General features: G+C 36.4%; 1 protein-coding gene across 11 annotated transcripts; it reads right to left on the reverse strand.

The window, feature by feature from the left end:
• Positions 1 to 709: 709 nt before the first annotated feature.
• LOC115768534 (sodium/hydrogen exchanger 3) lies at positions 710 to 26,373 on the reverse strand. Of its 11 annotated transcripts, XR_004018570.1 has the most exons (21): positions 25,924 to 26,373; positions 23,931 to 24,171; positions 21,540 to 21,803; positions 18,821 to 19,017; positions 18,566 to 18,686; positions 17,950 to 18,088; positions 17,655 to 17,872; positions 17,298 to 17,590; positions 16,841 to 16,966; positions 16,578 to 16,765; positions 16,098 to 16,236; positions 15,504 to 15,518; positions 13,267 to 13,323; positions 13,082 to 13,168; positions 12,934 to 13,015; positions 12,090 to 12,212; positions 11,200 to 11,409; positions 8,497 to 8,709; positions 7,631 to 7,967; positions 4,239 to 4,436; positions 2,659 to 2,735 (listed from the first exon to the last, which is right to left on the reverse strand). XR_004018570.1 is itself a non-coding variant. In XM_030713126.1 (20 exons), exons 1-20 carry the CDS (start codon positions 26,356 to 26,358, stop codon positions 2,207 to 2,209), a joined length of 3,984 nt encoding a protein of 1,327 aa, XP_030568986.1. In that variant the 5' UTR covers positions 26,359 to 26,373; the 3' UTR covers positions 710 to 2,206. The 11 variants fall into 11 exon arrangements, 10 of the variants coding, with proteins under 10 accessions (XP_030568986.1, XP_030568985.1, XP_030568983.1 ...); XM_030713126.1 differs by lacking the exon at positions 4,239 to 4,436 and having other exon boundaries at positions 710 to 2,735; positions 16,608 to 16,765; XM_030713125.1 differs by lacking the exon at positions 4,239 to 4,436 and having other exon boundaries at positions 710 to 2,735; positions 12,090 to 12,182.
• Positions 26,374 to 26,777: the final 404 nt, after the last annotated feature.

Here is a 26,777-nt window from a genome sequence, read left to right on the forward strand (position 1 = left end):
TTTATCTTTAAGTGAAATGACAATTTACAAGAAATGTCCATGCAATTTCTTGTAGCTGTTTATTGTCTTTCGTTGAAATAATAAAAATATTTTTTAGTTAACCAAACACAGTTGTTTTTCTTCTTCTTCTTGTAGTTAGTTAGTTAATTGGTTTAATGCCCGATTTAATTCAGCTTTAATGTGCATATTTAGAAGGCAATTTGTTGGATATACTCACATAAAGAATCACTCAGGACAACTAAGAAGTACAATTTCCTACTAAGCATGTGAATTTTACTTTTATTTTGGAGGTTATGTTTTACTTTTGAGGTTAGGTGAAAAAAGAAAATGGCTTCCGGTTTGATATTTCGACCACATATTGAACATATCGAACTGCAAATTTATGGGGAAAGAATTAAAGAATCACTCAGGACAACTAAGAAGTACAATTTCCTACTAAGCATGTGAATTTAACTTTTATTTTTGAGGTTATGTTTTACTTTTGAGGTTAGGTGAAAAAAGAAAATGGCTTCCGGTTTGATATTTCGACCACATATTGAACATATCGAACTGCAAATTTATGGGGAAAGAATTAAAGAATCACTCAGGACAACTAAGAAGTACAATTTCCTACTAAGCATGTGAATTTAACTTTTATTTTTGAGGTTATGTTTTACTTTTGAGGTTAGGTGAAAAAAGAAAATGGCTTCCGGTTTGATATTTCGAACTGTTTGAACATATTGAACTGCAAATTTATTGGGACTCCTGCTTTCTGGTCATACAGTCGAAAATTCACGCATACTTAGACGTTAAGATTTACTCTCGTGCTACTCATTTCTCATTAGTTTGTGGCTCGTAAATGTTTACAAAAATAATTTATAAATTACACAACTCTTGCTAAATAGCTATAGTATATTAGTATATATATATATATAGGTATTAACTAGTTTAGTTGTTGCTTAGAAATAGATTTCTTATTTATTTTTAAACGTAGCTCTACAGCTCTCTTTTACACGCTACGTTAAGTACGACTAAAATTGAACTAAATACTGCAGCAACACAGTTATAATTATCCATATAGATATTATAAATTTGTCTAAACTAAAAGCAAAAGACAATTCACGGACACACAGCTAACTAAGTGTTAGGACTTATACTGAACTTTGGCTAAATTGTTTAATTGATAACACAATTGTTTCTGGAACACATTTGCATTAGGCTAGCTTTAAATACAGTAAATACATTATAAATAGATTAGTTTAACAATTGAAGAACTTAAATGGTTCAAAGCAGCTGAAAAAATTCTATTTAACTTATAATTTGTGTGTGCCAGACGTACGTACAATCGTTTTTCTCTTTAAATATCCTTGCAGATCCTAACTATCCAGCTATTGAACGGACTATGTTAACTATCTGTACTGTGAAGCTAGCCTGCTGAAATTTGTTTTAGAAGCGTATTTTAGTTACAGATGGTATGCCTAGTCGGAGTTGGCCTGATCGGAACACTATATCATATAGCTGCTATAGGTAGAATAGGTCGAACGTGAAGTTCTTGAATGAGAAACTTTTCGTTTTCAAAAAATGCCCAGGAAATGGTCAATATTTACCATGCTCCTAACTTCTGGATTGAGGCCTATTATTATCGGATACCATATACCACATAACTAGGAATAATAGGACCTCTATATTATATAGCTGCTATACGTAGAATAGAGACTTTTCATTTTGAAATATGCTTAACACAATTTGCATGTTAAATATTTACCATGCTTCTAACTTCCCGCTAAAGTCTTACGGGCATATCGTCTAGCTGATAGGAATAATCGCTCGAAAAATGAAGTTCTTGAATGAAAATCTCTTCTGTTTTCCAAAAAATCATATATATTAGACCCTTTGCTTAGCTACATCGGACCAATATATCATAGAGCTCTTCTAGTAATTATCTGTAGGTTATTTTAAAGATTAAAATATATCCGCAAGGTTATTTATTCCTCGGCAAGCCGAAGCTTTCTATACTCTTTTGTTATATACAATTATGGGGTTAATTATAATATAAAGCTTTCTTATTTTTTGTTTTTAAACCATTTTCAAAATGTGCCTATATACATATACATAATATATATATGTGTCAATTATATTCATGTGGATAGTTAGGCCGATCTCAGTAGAACATTTCGTATTGGAAAAGACGCCTGGATCTGGCGCGAGTCCTCCAGCTGCTCGACCCTCAAATGATGCTCTCGTCGTTGTTGCGCGTCAGGCGAATTGTTGTCGTCGTCGTCGTGGTGTTGGGTGGAGCTGGTGCGGCTCCAGCTGCAGCGCCATGCCGTCTGCCCAGCTCGTGTGGGCGTGGCGTTGCGGGCGTTGTGAACGTGGTGACGACAATGTTCTCATCGTCATACAAATCAAAATCCTCGCCCTCATCATCATCCTCATCCTCCTCCTCCTCCGTGTCCGTGTCCTCGTAGTCCAGCAGCGCGCTCGTCACTTGATTTCTGCCGCCCGCCACGCCCACAGCCGAACCGCCCACCGCGCCAGCGTTCATGTGCCGGATCTGGGCACGCGGCGTCGTCGTCGTCGCGGCCAGACGCGGCAGCAAAGGTTCACGTCCGGCATGCATTACTTTCGCGGAGGCCGAGGCGGAGGCGGCGGCGGTGCCAGCCAGCGGCACCGCGTCCCAATCATCGGCATCGACGGGCTCGCAGAGGGACTTGGAGTGGCCGTGCTGGTAGCTGGACTCCTCGGGTATTGTGTCGCTGTGATTGTGTATTTTTGTTGTTGTTGTGTGCAATGGACGTGAAGAGAAGTCGAAGAAAGTAAATGTCAATTGTGCGTACAATTTTGAAACGAAGTGAATGCGAACTATGATCAGGGTCTACAGCTAACATAATTATTTAACTTTGAAGGGCCTCCATCAAAATGGAACTAACAATAACGAGTAAAAGTACTTTAACATTTAGTTTCAAAGACAACTTCTTACGATTATCATAGAGAACACCAAAAAGGCAAAATCCAATTGAGAATAAAGCAAAAACAAAATAGTAACAATTTAATAACAATAATAAAAAGCGTAAGCATTAAGCGAAAGATTTAAAAGTGAGAGCAGAAAACACAAAAAAGCAATTCTAAAATACAATTTCTCCTTTCTCCAAAAAAAAAATATGTTTAGGCACAGTTAATACCAAAAATAACTGCCAGCAGTTCCTTAAAAATAATAACTAATTTTTTTAGCTTGTTTTTTTTTTGGTTAGTTTTCATTTAAAATGAGGTTCAAGTGCAACTGATTTTGCTGTTCCACAATAATAATAAATAAAGCAGTTCTTTCGACCAGGGCTGCAAGCATAAATTATATTACAGGTGGTTCAGTTCACAACTCGAACCAGTTGCCCTCCCATAGGTTCGGTTCGTGAACCGGGTTGGGTTTAGAACTCGTCTTTTCCTATTTATTTTATACGTTAATGAAACTATTTTCTGTCAAATTGTTTTTAGCTTTGGTTTTTAGTTCAGTTCACAACTCGAACCAGTTCCGCTTCCACAGGTTCGGTTCGTGAACCGGGTTGAGTTCAAAGCTAGGCTTCTCCTATTTGTTTTATATTTTAATTAAACTATTTTCTGTTTTTGTCTTCGATTCTTAGTTCAGTTCACGGCTTGAACCAGCTCCTCCCACAGGTTCTTTTCGTGAACCGGGCTTGGTTTCTCCAATTTTTTCTCTATTTTAAGGTAACTATTTTCTGTACATTTTCGGTTTTGTTTTTAGCTTTGGTTTTTAGTAAAATATAAACTTTAGTTCCAGACTCGAACCGGTTCAGCTCAAAACCGATTTGCAGCCTTGCTTTTCTGTCACTCAATTTTCTACTTCAATTATGTTTCTCGATTTGTGTTTTTTCGATTGACTAGTGAGAGATACAAAAGCGTTTCGTTTGGAGTAAAAGAAGAAATCAAAGGCATTTCGCCAGGGAGATGCATTTGCGATAAGGTACTTAAGTTTCCTCGACTGAACGTAAGCTGAACCAATACCAAATTTTGTCTAGGGAAATTGAAAAAGCGATGCCTTTAGTATATTGTATAGAGAAACGAGACAAACTTAAATATTTGCAGACGTAATATCTGTCTGTTTTTCATTTTATGCTCTATACTGTGCACAGCTAATCAGTTGCAGGAGTACCCCTAATATTGCGCGCATAATAGTTACATTTGAGGGGTGTTTAGCACAGTCATGAACTGCTTGATAATTATATTAGGCGAGCCAAAATACTTACACATATTTATGAATATATAAGTATATATATTTATGAGCCAAAAGCCAACATATACTAGACTTTCATAACAGCTCGACTACTGTTCAAATATTCTGTGTATATATTTTTGTATATTATTTATGTGTGGTGTGTGTTTACTAAGTGATTGATGCGTTTGTCTGTGGACTATACAGCTACACGGACTCAATGGAAACGGCGCTAAAAATATAATCAAAATTATAAACAAAGAAAAATATTGTTACCCAAAAAAAAGAAAGCATTTAACAATTTTGATAATATAAGCAGATGTGCAAAATTGTTTAGTAAAACGCTTAATGTTCATGTTAAAGTACATGGTAAATGTTAAAAAATTTAGGTAAATATTCACGTTTAGGTAAATATTCGTGAGGCGTTTAGTAAAGGAAACAAAACTGAAAAACAGACTTCTTTAAAAAATTTGATGTTCATGTTAGGTACATGTTAAAGTACATGGTAAATATTAAGAAATGTTGTTGTGGCGTTTAGAACAGGTAACAGAGCCGAAAACCAAGCTTCTTTTAAAAACTTATAAGTGAAACATTATTATTTTTCATGTTAAGTACATGTTAAAGTACATGGTAAAAATAAGAAAATTGAGTTGTATCAACACCAAAAAACAAGATTCTCTTAAAAAGCATATGTAAAACATTTAGTGTTCATGTTAAGTACATGATAAAGTAAATGTTAAATATTAGGAAGTTGTATTGTATGTTCTTGAGACGTAACAAAAAAAAGTTCATGTTAAATACATGATAAAGTAAACGTTAAATATTAGGAAGTTGTATTGTATGTTCTTGAGGCGTAACAAAAACAAAAAAAAAAAGCTTATAAATATTCCTATGTAAATCATTTAGTGTTCATGTTAAGTACATGTTAAAGTACATGTTAAATATTAAGAAATTGCATGGCATTTAGTTAGTATAGGTAAAAACACAGACTACTTTTCAGTTATTAAATAAATTAGTAAGGAAAATTATATTAAATTAGAATTAGGATCGAAAGTTGCACCAATTTATACACTTCCTGCCTAGGCATACGGATAAGCTATGAGTCCCATTTCTGAATAATATACTTGATGAGTGCGAAATGAATTGATGCCAATTGCCAGAGACGTTGAAGGTTGCAAACTAGAACTAGGTATATCGGTATTATATAGGATTCATATATAGATAGACTAAACTGATATCGATTCAGTGAACTTTACGTATGATATGCATGAACTGTTCTTCTTGTACTATATATACAAACTATGCAGTTAGGGATCATAAGTGTTAGTTTCTTGTCTGGTTTGACGATATACGATTGGTTGACAAAATTCGACATTGGCCGGCTTTAGTTGCATTTTGATTGCCCATTTTATTGTTTTCGGTTTTCGGTTTTCAGTTTTTAATGGGTCACTCGGATTACTTGGAATAGTACGTAGCTCCGCTACTCTCCGATGTTGGGGAACTGTAGTTGGTTGTTGACGAGTTGCTCGGGGAATTAAACGTTGCCGTGGTTATTATTAAATTTGCCGAGAAGGAATTGTTGACAGTGCTTGTTGTTGTTGTCGTTATTATTGGTTTGATATTGGTAGCAGTTGTTGTTGCTGTTGTTGTTGTTGTTGTTGTGGCTATTGTTGTTGTTGTTGTTGTGTTCTCTAGCAAATTACTAGCTCCCGGACTACAGAGCAAAACTCGACTGGGTCTGCGTCCAGTTGCTATGAGTCTGTGTCGAGCATTTTTTTTATTTGTTTGGAAATCGAATTGAGAGCACACAATTAAAGTTGAGTATTATCAATGAAATTCTGGCAAAAAGTTACGCACAAGAAAGAGCATACATATTCAAATGCATAAGCAAAACATTTTTGAAACTGAAAAGCTGTTGACGAGGAGCAGGACGAGGGATTTGCGAAATATGCAGCAATTTATCATAGTTTGGGCAAGGAATTTGTTGAAGACAAAAAAATAAAACAAAAATTTCTGGGTTTCTTCTAAAATTAATGTAAATATTTTTAATGATTTTTTGTATTTTAGTAGCTTCTTTTTTAAAGCTTTTGATTAGGCAGAAGTTAGGGTAAGCTTTGTGCTATTTATTTCATGCGAGGTTCTAATTTTTTTCTTCTTTTTTCTTTTAACAAAAAAGGGATCCATTATGTTTTTCTAGCAATTTTTTTTAAGTGCGATTCAAAACCAAATTGGATTCTATTTATTCGAGCTGTCTATTGAAAGTTTCTAAAAAAGCATAATTGAAAAAAGGTTCGCAAAATAAAGTCAGATCTTCATAAGATATCTCATTAAGCATTTCTTTATGTCAGGATTATCGATGAGAAAAATATAAAATATACAAAAATTGGAGATAATTAAAAAAAAAATTGATTGGTAACTCTCCTTTGATATATCTCGGCTAAACAAAGGTCGGGAATGATATACTATTTCAGACTCTTATGGATCTCGACTATTAAATGGCGTTCAAAAAAATCACAATCACTAAGTTTTGTCAAATTAAAAAAAAAAATGTCAAGCGATTACATCACAAATTAAGTTATGATTCGACGAAAATACTTTCCAAAATCGAATGATATTTATTTATGTTTTCAATTGGAATATCTCGGGTACCTTCAGATCTTCAAATTAAATACCTTTTCTGAAAACCTACAAGTTATACTTTTTATAATAAACGATTAACAAGCTGCCTGATACAACGGAGTACAATTAGAGCAGCTAGGTACAGATGGGTACTTAGGTACATGGCTATATGTACCTATTGGAAGAGTTTCACGACTCTAAAAACTTTTCAAAAGGGGCTTTCATTGGTATATCTAGGATAAAAACCTTCAGATTTGCGAATGATATACCTTTCCTAGAAACTCATAAGTTATAACTTTTATAATAAATGACAAACAGATAAAATAGAGTACAAGTGGAGCAGCTAGGTACAGATAGGTACTTAGGTACATGGTTAAATGTACCTATTGGTCGACTTTCACTTTCAAAAAGATACATCCGCTTAAGGATTTCAAAGAAGGTTTTAATTTGAATATCTGGGATTTTCGTATTAAATAACTTTCAGGAAACCCCAAAAGTTACAATTTCTATGATATATGATTAAGAAAGCTGGCTGATAAAAAAAAGAGAGTACAAGCAGCGCAGCTGGTCTTATTATATTGATATTCGAATGAAAGCTATGTAAAGTCTTATAAATAAACAGATCTACACTTAAAAAAAACAAGCACAGAAACGTAAAACGGAATACACAGTCACATGCTGGGGGCACATTTTAGCTACAAAGAACAGGACACACACACACTTAACTGTGCTCGCTGTGTGTGCGTGCGTGTGTGTGTGCTGGTGTGTGTGTGTGTGTGTGTGTGTGAGTGTGTAACAAGGACTTACCCGCTAAGCTCCAGCATTGAACCGCGTCGCACGTTCCGGCGATGGCTCGCCGTAACCGGGAACGGACCCGTATGTCCGTCCGGGCCGACGAGATGGGCGCCCAACGTGCCGGACGATATGGACTGCGATCGATTGTCCAGCCGTGGATTGTGCATCGATGTCGATGGCAGCTGAATCAACGGATTGATGGCATTTACTATGGGCACAACCATCAGATCCTGGCTGGCGCTTGCGGCGTCCACAGCGCCGCTGCCCAGGCTGCCGGCCTTCGAGCTGGAACTCTCGCGACGGAACAGACCTATGACGGACTTGGGCTGTTTAGGCTTGTTTATACCACCTGTCGGGGTCGTGGGTGGGCGGGGGCACACAGTTCCAAATGTACAGGTGTGTATTGGAGTGTGTGCGCGTGTGTGTGTGTGTGTGTGTGTGTGCGCGTGGGCGACAGTTACCAAAGGATAATCAATGCGGCAAAGAGAAGAAAACACAAAGTTCAGGGAAATTAACAAACAAAAATTACACAGAAAAAACTACCAAGTGTTTTTTTTACAAATATCCATAAAAATTTTCACTTATTTTTTACGCGCCTTTTTTTTTTTTTTTGTTTTTTGTGCACTTAAGAAACACAAGAGAAAACTATATAGATAGATATTTACTTATGTACACATGTAATTTGTGTTATTTACACATGTTCTTCTTCTTTTCGGCAGAGTTTCTTAAGGCCAATTTGCAATTTTCAATTTAAATAGCAGAAGAGCTTGTAAACGGAGATGGCAACTGTACATTCAGTGTTGGGAAACGTGTACGTTGCCGCCGATAACTCAGAGCTGCGCCAGTGTTGTTAAACGCTTGACAACTGTTCAGCTTACCTAAAAACGTGGCGCTTGGCGAATTGTAGGCCAAATACTCCTTGTTCGAGGCCCAGGCGGGGAATTCATTCTGCTGCACTGCGTCCGTCGACTCGTCGCCTCCTCGCTTCCATGGCAGCTGCGATTCGGTCGCTGTGGGCGTGGCCACGCGACGTTCGCCATCCGAGTCGCGCGACAAATTGCGATCCTCTTCGGGTATCGGATGCTCGGCCACTGTGTAATATAAATTGCGAGTGGTAAAGTGTTAGAAAAGTCGTATATTTGTTAGCTTTTTCATGCATGCATCACGCGTTCAGCTTAAGCTCAGTTATCGATAACTACTGGAAATATCGAAAAAATGGTAGGACAAGAACAAGAAATTGTGCTCAACTTAAATGCAAATCAAGTTCCGTTAAAAACGGTGTTCAAAACGAATCGAAATGGCGAGTGGCAAGGCTGCGAACCAGTGTTGAGCACTGAACTAGACTTCAAAGGAAGCACGCAATGCGGAACCTTGTTGAAGAACCGCTTCAAAGTTCCAGGCTTGCATAAATATGGTTCGCAGCCTTGGCCAGTATTACCCATTATTTTTTTTTCATGTATACCAAATAATAGGTTATGTTCACTTTCGAATCGCATGTGTTTTTCAAAGTTCTTTGACTCAACGAATTATAGAAGTTCTTAAATTCTAAATATTTCAAAAAGCACAATGAGATCGGAAAACACATGCGACATTTGTTTCGATTCGTCTTAGCTTAATTATGATAATAATAACAATTAGCCTGATTAAACAAATACAAACAAATGTTGGGACTGGGAATGCTAATGGATAGGTTCTGTTGTTGTTGTTGTGTAATCGCGACTTTTAACTTAAGAGGTAGTATACGATTCTGGGATGGCAACAACAAAACACTTTGTCATGCACAAAAATGCCATGCTGCTTTTTGCTTGATTTGGTTCGCTTGAAATGTTTCTTCAATTGGTTTCTCATATCAAAGGTGAATTTCAATTGATTTGCGTAACATTATGGTATTGCTAAATGTACTGAATTTCGGCATTACTTAGTCAGATGATCGCCTATTCTAATCGTTAATGTATGCAACTACGAGAACTACAAGCTGTTCTGCATGTTTTATTTGTATTGTCTTTAACAAGCAATTCAGCGAATGTTTTAGCTAAACAGTCGCTTGATAGACATTGATGACAACTATTTATGACAGCTAAATAACATTGAAGATTATTACAAAATATTTGGGTCCGTTTTATTGTGCTCCAATTAAAGTTTTAGTTCAAAATTTGTGGCTGATAAAATTTACCAGGCAGTTTATCCACCTGGTAGGCATTAAACATCTTTACAACATGGTCAGTTGTTCTTACAAGTTACTGCTTAAGCTGATAAAATTTACCAGGCAGGTATTCACATGTTAAATAAATAACATTAAGACAGCAGGACAGTGTTGCCATCTGTAATTTACATGAAACTGATCTAGCTGATAAAATTTACCAGGCAGCAGATTCACATACTAAATATTTGACATTAAGATAGCAACACTATGTTGCCATTATTTATTTACATGCAACTAATCTAGCTGATACAATTTACCAGGCACTTTATTAACCTGTTAAGCTTTAGAGTTTACCAGGCAGTTTATTTGGATTGACATTAAGATAGCAACGCAATGTTGCCAATCTTTATTTACATGAAATTACTCTAGCCTAATAATTGATATTTGATTTACCAGACAGTTATCTCTGATTGACATTAAGATAGCAACACAATGTTGCCAACTTTTATTTACATGAAACTTATGATAGACTTAAAGATAACAATGCAGTGCTGCCATCTGTTATTTGATTTACCAGGCAGTTTTCTCAGATTGACATTAAGATAGCAGCACAGGGTTGCCATCTGTAATTTGACATGAACCTTAACGGGAGCTTAATAAAACGGGCCACGTAAACTAGTTGGGAATTACCAAAGAAAATAAATAAATCAAAAGCAACAGAAATAAACTCGGTATAGCTTAAATAGCGACTTCAAATGCTTAGCACAAATAACGATTGTACAATCAACTTCTCTAAGATTATGAGACATTATACGACTATAATGGCTTTTATTTTGATTTAAATACACAGAAATTTTCGTGTGTTTGGATTTATTTTTTATGTGTGAGCAATGGCAAACGAATGAATGGAGATGGGCTTTTAGAGAGTGAAAGAGAGAAGCGCTATAAGAGATAAGTTTACGCAAGCAGGCCAGTTGATAAGTAAATTATGCCAGAAATTCACTTTGTCTGGCTTTTTCAGTTTTCGCTTCAATATTAATATGAAGTTGAATAAACTTTGCACTTATTCTTTTGCGCTTCTCTCTGCAATGTAGTTTACTGAACCAGTATGAGAAAAATGCATTACATATAAAAGTATATATCGAAATTTAACTGGAAGGTAAAACTTTTCACTTCGGGATATATTTTGTTAATATATATTTCAAGTTTGGAATTTATGTACAAGATATACTGGCAATATTTTGTACATTTCTAACTAGAATTGAAATGAGGAACTGGAGCGGGAATATTTTTGGATGTGTATGCATATCAGAAATGTATGATGGGAGTGTGAGATGTCTCTGGATGCGAATATATATAAAATTCGTATAGCCAATGCTTCAGTGTGTTTTATTATTTCTTGGTAGTTGTGTTTTTTTTTTTTTTTGATATTGTTTACCAATGCTCTGGTATGAACGATCCCGTCGCCAGGGCAGGATCAGTTCGGCCGCTGTGGGTCCAACTGGCGGATCGGGCGAGTCTAGATCTTGCTGATCGTCGTCGAGCTTGGGCGCATAATGCTGAACGATGCGCGCCTTGGATGCATCAAAACCGGGCAGGTTTTGAATATGCGCTATCAGGGAGTTATTATTGGCGCGATCCGAGTCAGCTAATTGTGTGTGTTACAGTTTATCGTTGGGATGGGGGGAGCATATCGAGCAACATATTGGTTATATGTTAAATCAAATGAAATTGGATACGCATAAAATAGGGATAAAAAAAAAAAAACAAATATATAGAAAATGTTGTCGTTATTTATATCTAAATTCTCGTAGGCAATTTGCGGAAGTATTCAAATGTAAAACAGAAATCAAAGAGTCTAGCAAAAGCTCTGGCTCAACAGTTGATCTGTTATTTCGAGGCTAAAGTAAAACAAATTTAAAAAAAATTATAATAATAAAAAAGAGTTTGTCTAGCAACAAAAGTTGGCTACTTGATATAACAAATAGCTCTAACATCTTTTTACACAATTAATTGTACAAAATGTTTACAAACTTTCTTAACGTTTTCTTTTTTTTGTGTCGCGCACATTTCTTGTACAGAATCATACGAAATATGCTACTTGATGGCATTTTTGTGTAGTCAATTATTGTTGAGATAAAAGTATAAGAATGGCATAACACACAAGTCGGTTATCGCTATATAACCACCGATCAGGCGTTCAGTAAATATATATCTCTAAAAGGTTCCAACTGATAAATGATAAACAACTAAATCGAATAACACTCGATGCGGCCATAGACCTATTTGTAAAATGTCATATAGCATATAGAAGCGAATGGAACTTACGTGATGATTTTGCGGTAAATGTGAGACCGTCGTCCCAATCGTCGCTGGGTCCAATCACATTGATCTCATTCGGATTCTGCGGGCATTCCTCGGCTGTTTCGTTAAGCATATCGTTAATATAGTCTGTATACGATATATTATATCGTATATTACACAGATAACAGTGTTGTTAAATACAAAATGAGGCAGTGTGGTAAATGCGTGTGGTCAGTGTTGTTAAATGTGCACAAATTTTATAGTACAGTTTTTTTTTTTTTCGATACAACCAATTGATGTTTTGTTTTGTTTTCATCGGGTAGGAAAGCGCGTGGAAGATAAAAGAAAGTTTTGGGTTTTCTCAATTAGTGACCAATTTTTTTTTTTTTTGGTTAAAACTTAAAACTTATTTAAATGATGATTAGTAACAAATGGAAATGGGCGCTCGCAAAGTTGTAAATGAAAAAGCAAATAATTTCTTGAAAAATTTTGATTTGGTTTTATGTCCAACATGCTTATTAGAAACTTAAAATGAATGAAGTGCGGGTTAATGAATAGTTAGAAATTACTTCGATTTGGAAGAGAGAAAATCATAAAGAAAATGCTACGGAAAAGCTCAGATTACACATCTGGGATGTTGTCTATAATGGAACTAAAAAATTAGGATTTTTAGGAATAGCTACAGCTACAACTACATTGGGAGTAGTTATTTTTCGAATAAATTATTTAATTGCTGTAAATAGTCATTTTTTTTTTTAGTGGCATTTACCTATGTCTAATCTACGATATTTGTTAAGTGAATTGTGAGTATGTCTTTTTCTGTAAGATTTTTTGCGTGAATGGTTTGAACTCGAATTCGTATTCGTACCATTGGAGAGCTGCTTGGTGGTGCCGTTCTGTTGGAAATCATGGAACGAGACATGATTCTGTTTAACATTCTCTTTGGGCTCCTAAAAGTGAATATTAACAGATATATTAGATATATATATATATATATATTGGGGGCATTCGCTTACCTTGTTGCTGGCGCCACGTTTGCTGCGCTTGTGATGTTTCCGATCGTTGAACATGCGACGGAAATTCATTTGCATTTTATAATTGACCTAAAATGAAACACACAAATGTTTTTTTCAATAGAATATTATTTGATTTCCACAGGGTTTGAGGTGCTCTCAGAGATTTGTCAATGTGTTCGACTCACCTGTGTGGACAAATCTCTGTCATCTACTGCGTGTCGGCTATAACTAAGACGACGGTGCTGTAAGGAATATTACGAAAGCACATTAAATGCCATATCATAAATGGTGTTTCTTTTTTTCAATTTCATTTGACAAGTAATACAGTATTAATTGTAAATTTGCTGCTAACTAGCATAAACAACAATTGATTAGGTGAATAAAGACGTCTCACAACATTTGTACAGCTTACATATACATTAAGATAATATGCTCTTAATACGATTAAATATTTTATTTAAGTTTATAGATTGTTATTAAAGGGCGTGCTTGTGGGCACAGCATATGGAGGCGCACTTCGGCCTGGCCGCAGCGAGAATACTCTTTCCAAAATATAAGGTATATATAGAATATATCCAATATTCATTTCTATTTTTATTGCTTTTTTAGTGATAATTCACATATTTATTTAACAACTTGAGAAACTGAACATTTTTTGCTAAATTTGAGCCGGCGACTTCTCGCTTGCTGGTTCGACGCGCAAAAAAAAACGGATGCATTTCGATTTTTTGTCCCGCAACAGACTTGTACTTTGAAAAGAGTATATTTTTGGATAAAGGATTTAAATTGCAACACAACATTTAGGTATATACATATTTTCTTGTTGCTAAACAGTGTGTGCTTTAAAGGATCTAGCAAAGGAGGAAGATTAGTAAAGTAAATTGGCAGTCCAGAAAAAAAAGAAAAATGAAAAGTTGTGCTTATTTAAAAATGTGTTTTGCTGTGCTGCAAACGAGTTTAATTGGATGTCAAGTGTTAAACCTGATATAATTGTGGTCTTTCGCAATTTTAAACGAGAAAGAAAGGCTATCTACGGCACGCCGAAGATCTAATACCCTTGCAGACCCAACCTTTTCATAATGCTTAAAGTGCTTTGCCCGTATCTAAGAAGCACAGGAAAAATAGTTAATGCCGAGTTTGGTCAAGATATCTTGATAAACTAAAAAGGTTTTTAATCAAAAACCTAGTTTTCGACCGATCGTTCCTATGGCAGCTATATGATATAGTAGTCCGATCTGAATAGGATTTTGCATATATATGAGTAGCATAGTAAAACTAATAAATGCCGAGTTTGGTCGAGATATCTTGAAAAACAAAATATTTTTTCAAACAAAAACTTAATTTTCGATCGATCGTTCCTATGGCAGCTATATGATATAGTGGTCCGATTTTGACATATGTGCTGCGTGCAACAGAAAGAGGGACTTCTGCTAAGTTTCATTAAGATAGCTTTAAAACTGAGAGACTAGTTCGCATAGAAACAGACAGACGGACAGACGGACATGGCTCTATCGACTCGGCTGTTGATGCTGATCAAGAATATATATACTTTATGGGGTCGGGGATGTCTCCTTCTATGCGTTACACATTTCACGACAAAATTAGAATACCCTCTGCAAGGGCATAATAAAATCCGAAACTACTCTAATACATTTCTAATGGAAGATGAACCTACGACTCGAGAATATGTTATGGAATATATAAGAGCTTAACATTTTTTTTAGAATTATTTTGAATATTTTTGAGTCAAGTCTTGAGTTTAAATATGTTTATCCAGCTCGAAAAACTACTTTAAAATACTTTACCCGAAAAACTACTTTGAAATACTTTTAAAAATTAAAGAAAAATACCCAAACAATTATAATTCGTTTTTGAAGCATTGTAAATGTATTAATATTTATAGTTTAAGCAACGCTATTCTGAAAAAATCACGAATATATATATTGTATATCTTCCTAAGAGAAACATGTTCTGTGCTTGTTTGATGTACAATGAATGGAAATGTTTTTGAGAAAACTAATAAAAATGAATTTGAGTTCTGAAGTTTAGTTCTTATCAAATTGAATTTAAGTATACATTGATTTATGTGAGAGTTGTTAGCCATTTAGAAAAAAGTTGATTATCAATACGATTTGTTTTGTTTTTTTTTTTTTTTTGTATAGACACCAATTATACATTAAGATATTGACTAGAAACTGTAACTGTTAATTAATTAGTATAATTAATGTTATTAATTGTATGCATTACAAAAATGTCTTGCAGTCATTAGTACAGACACACAAAAACGTGTAACATATACAGAAGCAAATGTTTATCATTTTAATTGATTATTAATTAATTTTTTGTTTTTTAATAAAAGAAAAAAAAAATAAAATGAAAAATTCAAGAAATTCTTAAATCAGTTGAACCAATTTATTCGTACCATTTGTATGGAAGCCTTTTCGTTACGAAATATTTGAATATTTTGTACAGTTTCGTAAAATATTTTCAAAGCACACAAAAATTTGAAGTAGTTTTCGAGATATTTGGTATTATTATATTTTTTTTTGACGTTGACGAGAAGTTAAAGTTGAAGTTGAGTTCGTAACAACGGGAAGAAATCAAAGAAACGATTAATTACAAATATATCTAATTATATAGATATTGTCAGCATATATATGTATTTATATAGAGAGAGTGAGTAAGAGATATATATATAAAGAGTGAGAAAGAGAGAGAGAGAGAGAGAGAAGCGTGTCTCAAAACGAAATGCCCAAAAAGGAAACTAAGGTGGAAAGCATAAAATACAAATACGACTACGAGGCGTCAAGTATTTTCGGTGATATGGATTGGAATTGTGATATATATATCATATAGGTACTCAAAAACTTGGGCCGTGTGTGTGTGTAAGAATATGCTATAAGATATATAGTAGTAGTAGTAGTTAAAACTGTCACTGCTATATTATAGAAAACCAAACCAAAATCGATTATTATGCTGAAGGTGCTCTCGACTCGACTGCGAGCTGCATACGTACCCTTCTATATGGCTTTAGTTCTTCGGCTAGCAGATGATGTATCTTGGCATCTGTCAAATCCTTTTTGGATGGATTATAGTCAAGCTCGGCCATGTCCAGGTTGTGGGAGCACGAGTTGTCCAGATTTGTCAGGCTGGGACTATTTGCATGGAGTAGACACATGGAAATTAATTAAACGAAAATATATTCCCATATATATATAGAGATACTACCAAGTTTGAAACAAAGTTACAGATAAACGAATTTCAGATATGCAAAAGTTCATATATATATATATATAAAAAGTGTAGAAGAGAGAAGTATTTTTGGAGTGTAGAAATTGGGGGCCAATCCGGTAATTATGTTAATTTTTGTGCTAAATTTTGCATGCCAAAAAAAATTACTACAACATTTCGTTTTAAATTTCTTGCATACATGCATTGTACGGCTATTGTTATCGATTATTGATTATCGATTATCGATTATCCAAAATTCGTTTACCAGGTGGTGTATATGGTTGGCGGTGCCCACCTGCCGCCAATATAATTATTGGTATAATTCCTAAACAATGCACTCATCGACTCGGTGCCCGTCATCTGGCCAATTGTCGACGGATTACGACGCATCACCTCCATGGCATCCCGCATGGTCAGCTTGGAGTAGGTCTCAATAATTTTGGGTTCGGCGCCCTGTAAAGCATAGAGAGCAGCATTGGGAGGGGAAAAAGTTAAGCATTAAAAGTGAGTTGGAAATCTGATACGTACCTTTAGATCTCTGATCAGCAGGGGGCGTATGAAGCGATTGTCGAAACGCTTGAACTTATCACGCACATTGTAGTTGCCCGTCTTGCCTACAATATCCTCAATGCCAGCCATCAAGTGATCCATAAACTAAAAGGATTTAATTGAGAAAATCATTGTATAAATAAGCAAGACTGATAACTGCCTGTTAAAGCTCATGTTAATTTGTTAGCAGTAAGAGTTGCATTGCAATGTGAATTTTGTCAGATTTATAGATTTTATAAGCTTTTATCTTCCTTGTCAATATTTAACATGCAGATTAAAGTAGAAAATTCTTGAAAGTGGTTGTGAATTTTGTCAGCTAAGATTTACAGAATCTATTAGCTTTTATCTTCCTTGTAAATATTTAACATGCAGATTAAGTTAGAAAAAGTGGTTGTGAAGTTTGTTAGCTAGCTTTAAGAATCAGTATTTAACTTACACGCTCGTGAATTCGCTCGTTCATGCTGGGCTTCCGCTTGTTGGCTCGCTTCACGTTAAGAATCTTGACAAGTGGCTTTATGGTGATGCCTTGCACAAACACCGTAAAGTAGATCACAGCTATGGTTGTGGTCACATACATATTCTTATGCTTGACCACATTCTCATCGACGAGCAGGACGAGGGCAAAGGCAACAGCGCCACGCAACCCTCCGTACGACATGACAAACTGATCCACTCGCGACAATTTGTGCAGTCGAAAACGATTGGCAATGGCCGACAGCAGAATGACACCTGTACAGGTTGCAGTAAAGCACAGTCAAACAGTCAAATGTGGAGCTAGCTTGAATATACACACCGATAACACGAAATATGGAGCAGAAGGCAATGGTTAAGATCACAAACCACGTATTCCATACGTGCATATTGTTGACAGTGGCCACGCCTAGGAACATAAATATAATTGTCTCCGCCGAACTGGATAACATTTTCAATGCATATTTAACAGTTGTATGCGACTTTTGCGATATATTCGACTCAACATAGTTCTTCATCGTAATGCCGCAAAAAGTAATGCTGCAGATAGCCAAGAAGTAGAGGACAAATATTTGGTTATGATAATGTTGCTATTTGTTGCCATAGATCATACTCACGCCAGAATGCCGCTCATGTGAAAGATTTCCGCATTCAGATATGCCAGATAGGCCATAACAAATATAAATATGGGCTCTATGACACGCACATGATCCGTAAAACGTGTTAGCAGACCCGTCAGGAAGCCCCAAATAATGCCTGTAACATGCAAGTGATATGTATTAAATATTTATATGCAAAAATATCTATATATATGTAAATATCTCCGTGGTTAATTATGAAAGTGATCTCTATGCATTTATATCGCTATTTTTTTCGTTATTTTTATTTAAAGGCTTATAAAATTTCGATAGAGTTTTGGCTTAAGAGTAGCCTAGTGGCAGGGCGGCTGCATGAAAAACAAAGAGTCCCCGGTTCAATGCCCAGCAAAAATCTTATTAAATGAAACGTTTTTTTGTTACATTTTTTTTTTGTTAAATATAAATTTATATTAATTAAGAAAATCTGAACTGACGTTGTAATTAAATCAATACAGCACATTTCTGAATGCGTGAAATAAATCAATTTGACGTATAGGAAACTGACTCATCTGTGTGCTCGGATATGTCTTTGTTCTATATTTTAATTATGTATATTGTGCATTTCTGATTTATATAGATTATATATAGAACTTACCTATGGCAGTTCCGCCCAGGGCCACAACAAAAAACGAGCCCACGCCGCTGGCAATGTCCTGCGCCATAATGTTGGGCAATCCGATCTCATTATAGACCTCCATCATGTGATACATGACAACCTGCAGGCATGCAACAGGCAATTAGTAATTGCACCTCGATTAACACTCAATCAAGCCACAAGCCGCATGATTTGATGGGCTTGTGAAACTTTCTGCGAATTACCCAATGAAAAAAATAAAGTAGTTGTACTTACCGTGACGGCATCGTTAAGCAGAGACTCGCCAAAGACGACAATGTAGAGGATCTCGTTGACGTGTATTTCCTCGAATACGGCAAGCACAGCCACCGGGTCGACGGCGGATATTAGCGAGGCAAACAGAAAGACGTCCAACAACTTGGGCGTCTCATCGCCAAAGACGCCGCACAGCCCGCACGCGTAAAGGGAGCCACCTGCAATCCAAGGACTCGATAAATCTCAACTTTCTGCTTTTCAATTAATTGCGCTGTCAATTGCAGCGGGCTTGTTCACAGTTAATTGCACTGACTTGCTTAAAGGCTTTTTAATTGCATCTGCTCAAATGAAGTGTCTTAATTGATTTTCAGTTCTGGGTGAGGCTTTTCTTTATAAAACTAATTCCATTTATAAATAATTTTAGTTCCAGGCTAGTAGTAGTAGTATAAGTAGCAATATTGATAGTATTAGTAGTAATAGTAGTAGCAGTATTTGTAGTAGAAGTAGTAGTGGTAGTAGTAGTAGTAGTAGTAGTAGTAGTAGTAGTAGTAGTAGTAGTTGTAGAAGTAGTAGTAGACGAAGTAGGAGTAAAAGTAGTAGTAGTAGTGGTAGTAGTAGTGGTGGTAGTAGAAGTAGGAGTAAACGTAGTAGTAGTAGTAGTAGTAGAAGTAGGAGTAAACGGAGTAGTAGTAGTAGTAGAAAAAGTAGGAGTAAACGTAGTAGTAGTAGTAGAAGAAGTAGTAGAAGTAGAAGTGGGAGTAAAAATAGTAGTAGTAGTGGTAGTAGAAGAAGGAGTAGAAGTGGTAGTAGTAGAAGTAGGAAGTGTAGTGGTAGTAATTTCAGTATTAATAAATGTACTAAGTACAGTACTATGAGTCTAACTGGTTATAAAAGTAGTAGAAGTAGTAGTGGGAATAGTAGTAGTAGTAGCAGCATTAAAAGTAGTAGTAGTGATGGTAGTAGTAGTAGAAACATTCTAAAATGCGAGTGCCAACTGTACTGTGAACTATACACCTTAACAGACACAACATTTCAAGTCTGCGTTTCAATTCGATTGTAGCCTAACCTAAATTAAAGCCTAACTTGAAATAAAAATCCAGTTCGCCTCTGAGGTTTACTTTCCCATTATTCAAGGCCACATAAATAAATGTAACTCATTTGTAATTATAATAATATTGCTTTGAACTAGAACTCAGACAATGTTTATGCCTTCATACATATATATGCCAATCTGGAAAGTTACATAAATAAGCATATAAATCGCATTCGTTATTAAATCTGAAATTAAAAACAATTTTTACGCCCAGGTCTGAATTAATAATTTCCCAAACAAATATTTAAGCAGTTGTGTGTGTGTGCATCGAAATTGACTTCCCCAACATTTGACAAACATTAGCTGTAATAAAAAATCTCTCAGATCTATAGATATTTGTTTGTATTTCATAAAAATCACTTTTGATTGTTTTTATTTCGGGCAGATGTGCGCCAGCCAAGCGTAATGCCTCGTGCCTTCATCATTAGAGGAAGCCCTCCCCACCATTTCCATTCCATTAGATGTATATCCCCATACATCCACATCAATCGCATGTTTTGTTACATTTTGTATAAATCACGTCTAAGCGGTCATCTACAACTGTTTCCCCTCGCCGTTTGGCCCCTGCCCGTGCCCCTGACCCTGCTGCTCTCCAGGCGCATGTTACCCTGCCCTTGGACAACATTGTTCGTTGTTCGCGTGCCACAAATTTTGATGTGTGTAACAAGCGCGTCGCCATTGTAATCAGTCCTAAGCAATGCTACAGATATATGTATTTCCAGTAAATTTGTTTACTTTGTCAGCGTGCGAAAATCGCAATTGAAATGTCGACAGCTTGGGGGGAGGGAAATGCATTAACATAATATATGACTCGGTTTCAGTAACTATTTTCGAACATTTATTGTGCTCACGAGAATGTGATGTATGTTATGTATGTGAGGATGAGTCATGTTCAAGGTCAGTAAGGTCTTGAAAAGGATTTAATATTAAATAAAATATATATCTTTAAAATTGAAGCTCTAATGGCTTAAAGCAATAATTTATTTATAATTCCCAAACGGTTTACACGTTAGCTGTCTGAAGTAATGGGGACTGTTCATATTGAAATAAGGTTCGAATCCTGTTCCGATGAAAATAATTTCTAATAATAATAATAGTAATTGTTTTATAGGGAGTTTTCACTGCTCTTATATTATTATTATTATAGAGAAGACATTAAATGAAAGTTGAGAAAAGTGGTTTTTATTATAAAGAAGAAATAATTCGAATTCTTTTCAAGATTAAATCCAATATTAATTTTGTATAGAACTTTGAATAAGAAATCAAAACTCTATTGGGAGGTCCAACAAGATATTCAGTATACTCCAAATATAGAATCCGTTTATAATTCCCAAAAGGTTTAAGCTAGAACTGAAATAAGGTTGTTGCTGATCAAAATGCAATACTACTCTCAAGTTTGGGCGCATAAAACTAGCAGACTGTGAAAAGTGAAAGAATCCCCCGATAAAGCTTTTTACTTTACTTTAAGGTCTATTGACATTGGGGAAACTGCGCTGTCATTGGGCCACTTGATGGATGAATGCGAACCACACGAGCATCAAGTTGTGCCCCACTTTGGCTTCTACTCTTCGTTTGGGCCATGTTCCGCTCGTTGGCGACGTGTGCGATGACGCACCATTAAAATAATCAATTTAATGGAATACTCACCAATTGTGGCCACATTGAAGATGGTGCCAACCACGGCCATCAGCAGGATGGTGCCCAGATTATCAAAGAACATGCGATTCGGCATAAAGTAGCCGGCGTCCAATATTATCGGCGGCAGCATGTAGAAGAAGAAGGTGTTCGGTGTTAGCGGCGAGACGGCAACATCTGTGCAGAAATAGAGCACAACGCCTATGGCCACGCCCACCACGATAAGTAGACAGGATTCCGGAAATATTAGATGCAATTTGGGCGTCATGTGAAAACCTGTGAAATGCAAACAAATTTAAATTAAGCAAAACAAAGCACACACAAAAACCGACTCACAATTGCCACAAATTTGCATATGTATCTATGTGGGCGTCATGGGGCGTGGCGTACAAATACATTTACTAAAATTGCACAAAAGGTTTGTTTTCTCTTTTCATATTTGCCGAGTGCCTATAAAAACCGACACGAGAAAAACAATTTCCATTCCAACAATGGCACATTTACATGGAAATGTGGTTATGCTCTCCGCACCGCCAGACACCCTTCCCCAATGGAGCTGCTCAACGATTATGGCTGATTCTTGAATTTGGGTCAATTTCTTTGATGGGGCCAAATATGGGTACACAAATAAAACACTTTATGCTGAGACACGACACTTTACAAATATATACGATAATGTGCGGTAAATTGTTTTTGAAACTACATTTTTATTGACTCGCGTCCAAAGTTCTTAAATAAGTTTCTAACATAATAAAAGTATTCCAAATAAAAATTATATTTAGTAAAAAGTGGATTTTTGGACGGAGTTCTAAGTTTGCATATGTATGTATGCCTGTTTGTGCCTACATACATGCATGTTTTTTTGGTATATATGCAAACATGCATGCATGCGTACATGTATGAATACATGCCCGGATACCTACATACAGGCACACACACCTATGTATATACATGCATGTGTACATACATACACATATATGCATGCATGCATACATAGATGTTTGTGTGCATGTCAGCATATACATGTATGCATGTTTGTATGTTTGTGTACATGACAGCATATACATTTATGCACGTTTGTATGTTTGTGTGCATGTCAGCAAATACATGTATGCATTTTTGTATATATATGTATGCATGTTGCAGACATACATACATACAAACATACAAACGAGCATACATACATAAATACATACATTCATCGTTGCAAACACAATGAAAACGACAAAAATGTAAAAATAAAAAAGCACTACCTCACTGGCCAAGCATGAAAAACTAGCAGAGCCTACTTGGATTTTTGAGAATCGAGGAGAAGAGCACTCGGTAAAAATTCGTTTTACTTAAATTTGCAGAACAGCGACAAATACGCATGGTCTGCGTTTGGTATTAGAAAACAAACATGCATGCATACATATATACAGAAATGCATGCATGCAGTAACACACACACGCCCACATACACCCACACACACACACACAAACACATTCATATATAATACTTTTATGCGTACAAAATACTTGCATTATTATATGTTTTGTTCCATATAAGCTCACGATTATAAGATTTGTATGGAATCCTAACTTTATTTATTGCTAAGTAGTTTATTTATATATTCCATATATATATTTCCATATATAAATATATATTAAAAGAATATAATCATAATTATTATAATTAATTTTTGAAAATCTAAAAATAAATAGAGGAAATTAAAGACGAATCAGAATTGAATACAAAATCGATGGTCGTTTTTATGAAAATTAGTTAACAATGGAAGTTAACAGAGTGCGCATAATCTATAAAACTATCAATGCTAGCAAAATGTTTGCACAGCTGAAAAAAGTGGCCCCGATAATTATGTAAGTTGTTTTGCTCGCTTGAGGCAGTTGGCAGAGAGAGAGAGAGAGAGAGAGAGAAAAGGGGGTTCCTTTGTAATGAACCAATAAGTGAAGCAGTTGGCCTTCAGCAAATGGATTTTTGTGCAAGCCACGAGCCGGCTAAAAGAGCGGGCCAACAAGATAGCAAAGTCAAGAGTTGAGAAAAAAAAAATGGAAGCAGGTGCCAGTCAAAATTGAGATTGCAGCCAAATCGTTTATGCAATCTGGCAAATTGTTGCGCCCGGGGTTTTGGGCCTGGCCTTCTCGGGGGTGGTGGCTGCTGCTTTTTAGGGGCCAGTGTCAAGGCCTTTTGGGCTGCGCTTGTTGCGCCACTTGGCTGACTCTTATGCAATGTCCTTCAGCTGCACACCTAAGCACACAGACAGGACGCACAACCAGGACGACGTTATATAAACATATTGATTTTGCCCGCCTGGCAACCGGCGAGCCGGAGACAGCACACGCAAATAAATAATAAAAGGAATGCATGTGCATATATACTTTACATATATTGACATATACGCACCGATTTTGGCTATGCTCGCCGAAAGTATCCAAATGCCAATTATGAACGGCGTCTTGACCCGCGCAAAGTCCACCTGGGAGAGCGGATAACGTTCCGTGTGATGATGTGCCTCGTCCGTCTCATCGTCGAGCGACACATCGAACAAATCCTTCTCAATCTTTGCATCACCTGTCAGCGGTTCGGCTTTGGGCAGAGCCGGAGACGCAGCTGTTGATGCTGGCGACGATGTCGTCTGAGGCAGCTAAAGTTCAGATTTTGGAAAAGATTTGTATTGTATTATATTTTGTTGTATCTAAACAACTATTTCCGCTAACATGGCAAATATTTCCAGCTACATTTCTAAATAATTCCCCAACTATTCGCAACTATTTAGGATAGATAACCTTTTGACTACAATTCTCTCGCTATTTCACTATCTTAATATACATATTTATCTTGGAACTGCCTCATAGAGTAAACCTGCTCCAATTACAGTCATAGTAAATATTACGTATATCTTTTCTGCCAACTGTCTAAACACTTTGGCTGATGGATGTGCGATTCGGTCAACAGTTGGCGTTAGCTGAAACTTTTGGTAATAACTCATGACAAGCGACATTTCTAACTTTTGTTGAGCTTCTGGCCTGGCCAATTGCCATAATTAGAGGCAATTTTGCTGTGCTGTGTTCGAATCGAAATGGCTAAAACTTAACGACAGTTGAATGTCAGTCCGAGCCCTGACACTTCCTGGAGGCACAAAACCAGTGTTGTCAAGTTGTCGATTTGCAAAAAATACTTTTCTAATCCAAAATATGCTCCAAGCATTAACTAATCTAAGAAAGCCTTTTTGTACCTCTTAACGGAATTAAGTAATCATGTATTTTATAGCACTGCTTATTTTGAATTAATTCGCACACAATAGTGTTGGAAAACGCTGCCATTTTTAGCATAGGACCAAGAGCATTAAGTTATGCCTAGGTTTATTTTTTGCATACAGTTTGTATAATATAAGGAAATTATGATAAAATGAATCGCAAGCAATTTGTATTTTAGTGTTGAAAAACGCTGCATTTATTTACAGCTTAGGAATGGAAGGCTCAATGGATAGCTGGCATTCATAGCTACCTAAGAAGCTTTCAGTTTAGCCTAAAATTATTTTACATGCATTTTAGTCAACATGATAGAAGGAAATTCCAATGAAGCAAATCCCAAGAAATTTGTACAATAGTGTTGAAAAACGTGATAATCTTCAACAGCTTAAGAATGGAAGGCTCAATGGGTAGCTATAATAGCTTTCAGCTTAGCCAGAAACTATTTTGCATGCATTTTACTCAAATTCAGAAAAGGAAATTATGAAGAAGTGTATCGCAAACAATTTCAATTCTGGTGTTGAAAAACGCTGCACACTTTGCGAGCTTAGTAAAGGAAAACTAAATACTTGTTTAGGTATTTTTAATCCACCTAGAACAAGAATGCAATTAGTTGAAAAGCACTTTGTGGGGATAAAGGAAAATAGGAAATAGCTCGCACTCGGCTCTTGAATAATAAAAATTAAAAAAGAATGCGTTGAAACTTGCCTCGAGCTGCCTTTATGAATATGTAGTATATATATGTATGTATCTTTATAAATATGTATGTAATATATATACACAATACACAACACAAGCACGAGTGACTGTGCTTCTTCTTCTTTACCTAACCCCACACTATCTATGGGAAATGCATTCCAGACTAACTTCGGTCCTTATAGTCCGATCTGTATGAACTTTTCAGGGCTTCAACTTGACAATCAATTGTACAAATACTTATGCTCAAGAATATAACTATATTGGTTTATTTATCTCCTATTCAGATAATTTTTCAGCTAAGCTTAACAAAAATGTAGAGAGAGAAAGACGGAAATGAGAGCTCGTCTGCCGCTGATGAGCTGATCGTAATTACATTTCCAGCTCTTACTTATCTAATTTTTCAGCTAACCCACAGCAGAAGATCGTAATTAAATTTCCATACTTACGTTTAGCTGCGTGACGGCATCCGCTGGCTTGTCGCTGGAGGCAGAACTGGAGGTGGAGCCGGAGCTGGAGCTGCTGCTGGAGGCGCTAACATTGGGACGTGCCTCGATGCTGGTCAGCAAAATGCAAATGCCGCACAGCAGCAGCAACAGTTGCCGCTGCCAGCTGCCGCCCGTACTGAATCTTGGACGTTTGCTCGGTGGAGATTGGGTTGTTGTTGTTCTTTGATTAGGACTCATTGGCTTAGCCGGCTGACAAGCTGTTGCCACGGGCAATTGAATTTCTATAGCATCAAGGGCACCTGGACTTGAACTGGAGCTGGAGCTGGGTCTGGTCGGGCAGCTGCTCCAGCAGGCGCGCCGTGCGAGGTTCATTTGTTGTTGCAGCGCCGGCGTGGCGCTGTCGTAATCCTTTTCCGTCCGGCTCACCATGCTCATGCTGCGGGCTCTTGTTGACTTGGGTTGTTTATATTAGCTGCGACTGCGACTCGGTACACGGCTGAGTTATTGATTTTAGCGGGCATAATATACGCTAGGTGCGAGTTTACTTTGTGTGTTGTCTTTTGCCGTCCGTATTTGAGCACAATTTGCCGAGTGTCTGTAAGTAGAAAATTAAACAAAACATTAAACGGGGTTTGCCAAAGAACAACTAGGAGCAGCAAGTACATAGAGCATAATAATATCTAGGCATTAAATTGAGGCGTCAAATTTGGGTTTGGCCAAAAACAAAGAATTGCCGGAAAAAATTGACGCACTTTCTATCAGGCGAAGGCACGTATTTCCTGAGATATTAAAGGAATAGAGTTCCTGCGAAATAAATGCGGCCAACAAGTAGGAAATCGAATATGCAGAAAGTA

This window comes from Drosophila novamexicana, unplaced genomic scaffold (assembly GCF_003285875.2).
Source record: "Drosophila novamexicana strain 15010-1031.04,08,12 unplaced genomic scaffold, DnovRS2.1 tig00001834-arrow-arrow-pilon, whole genome shotgun sequence".
Classification (NCBI taxonomy): Eukaryota; Metazoa; Arthropoda; class Insecta; order Diptera; family Drosophilidae; genus Drosophila; species Drosophila novamexicana.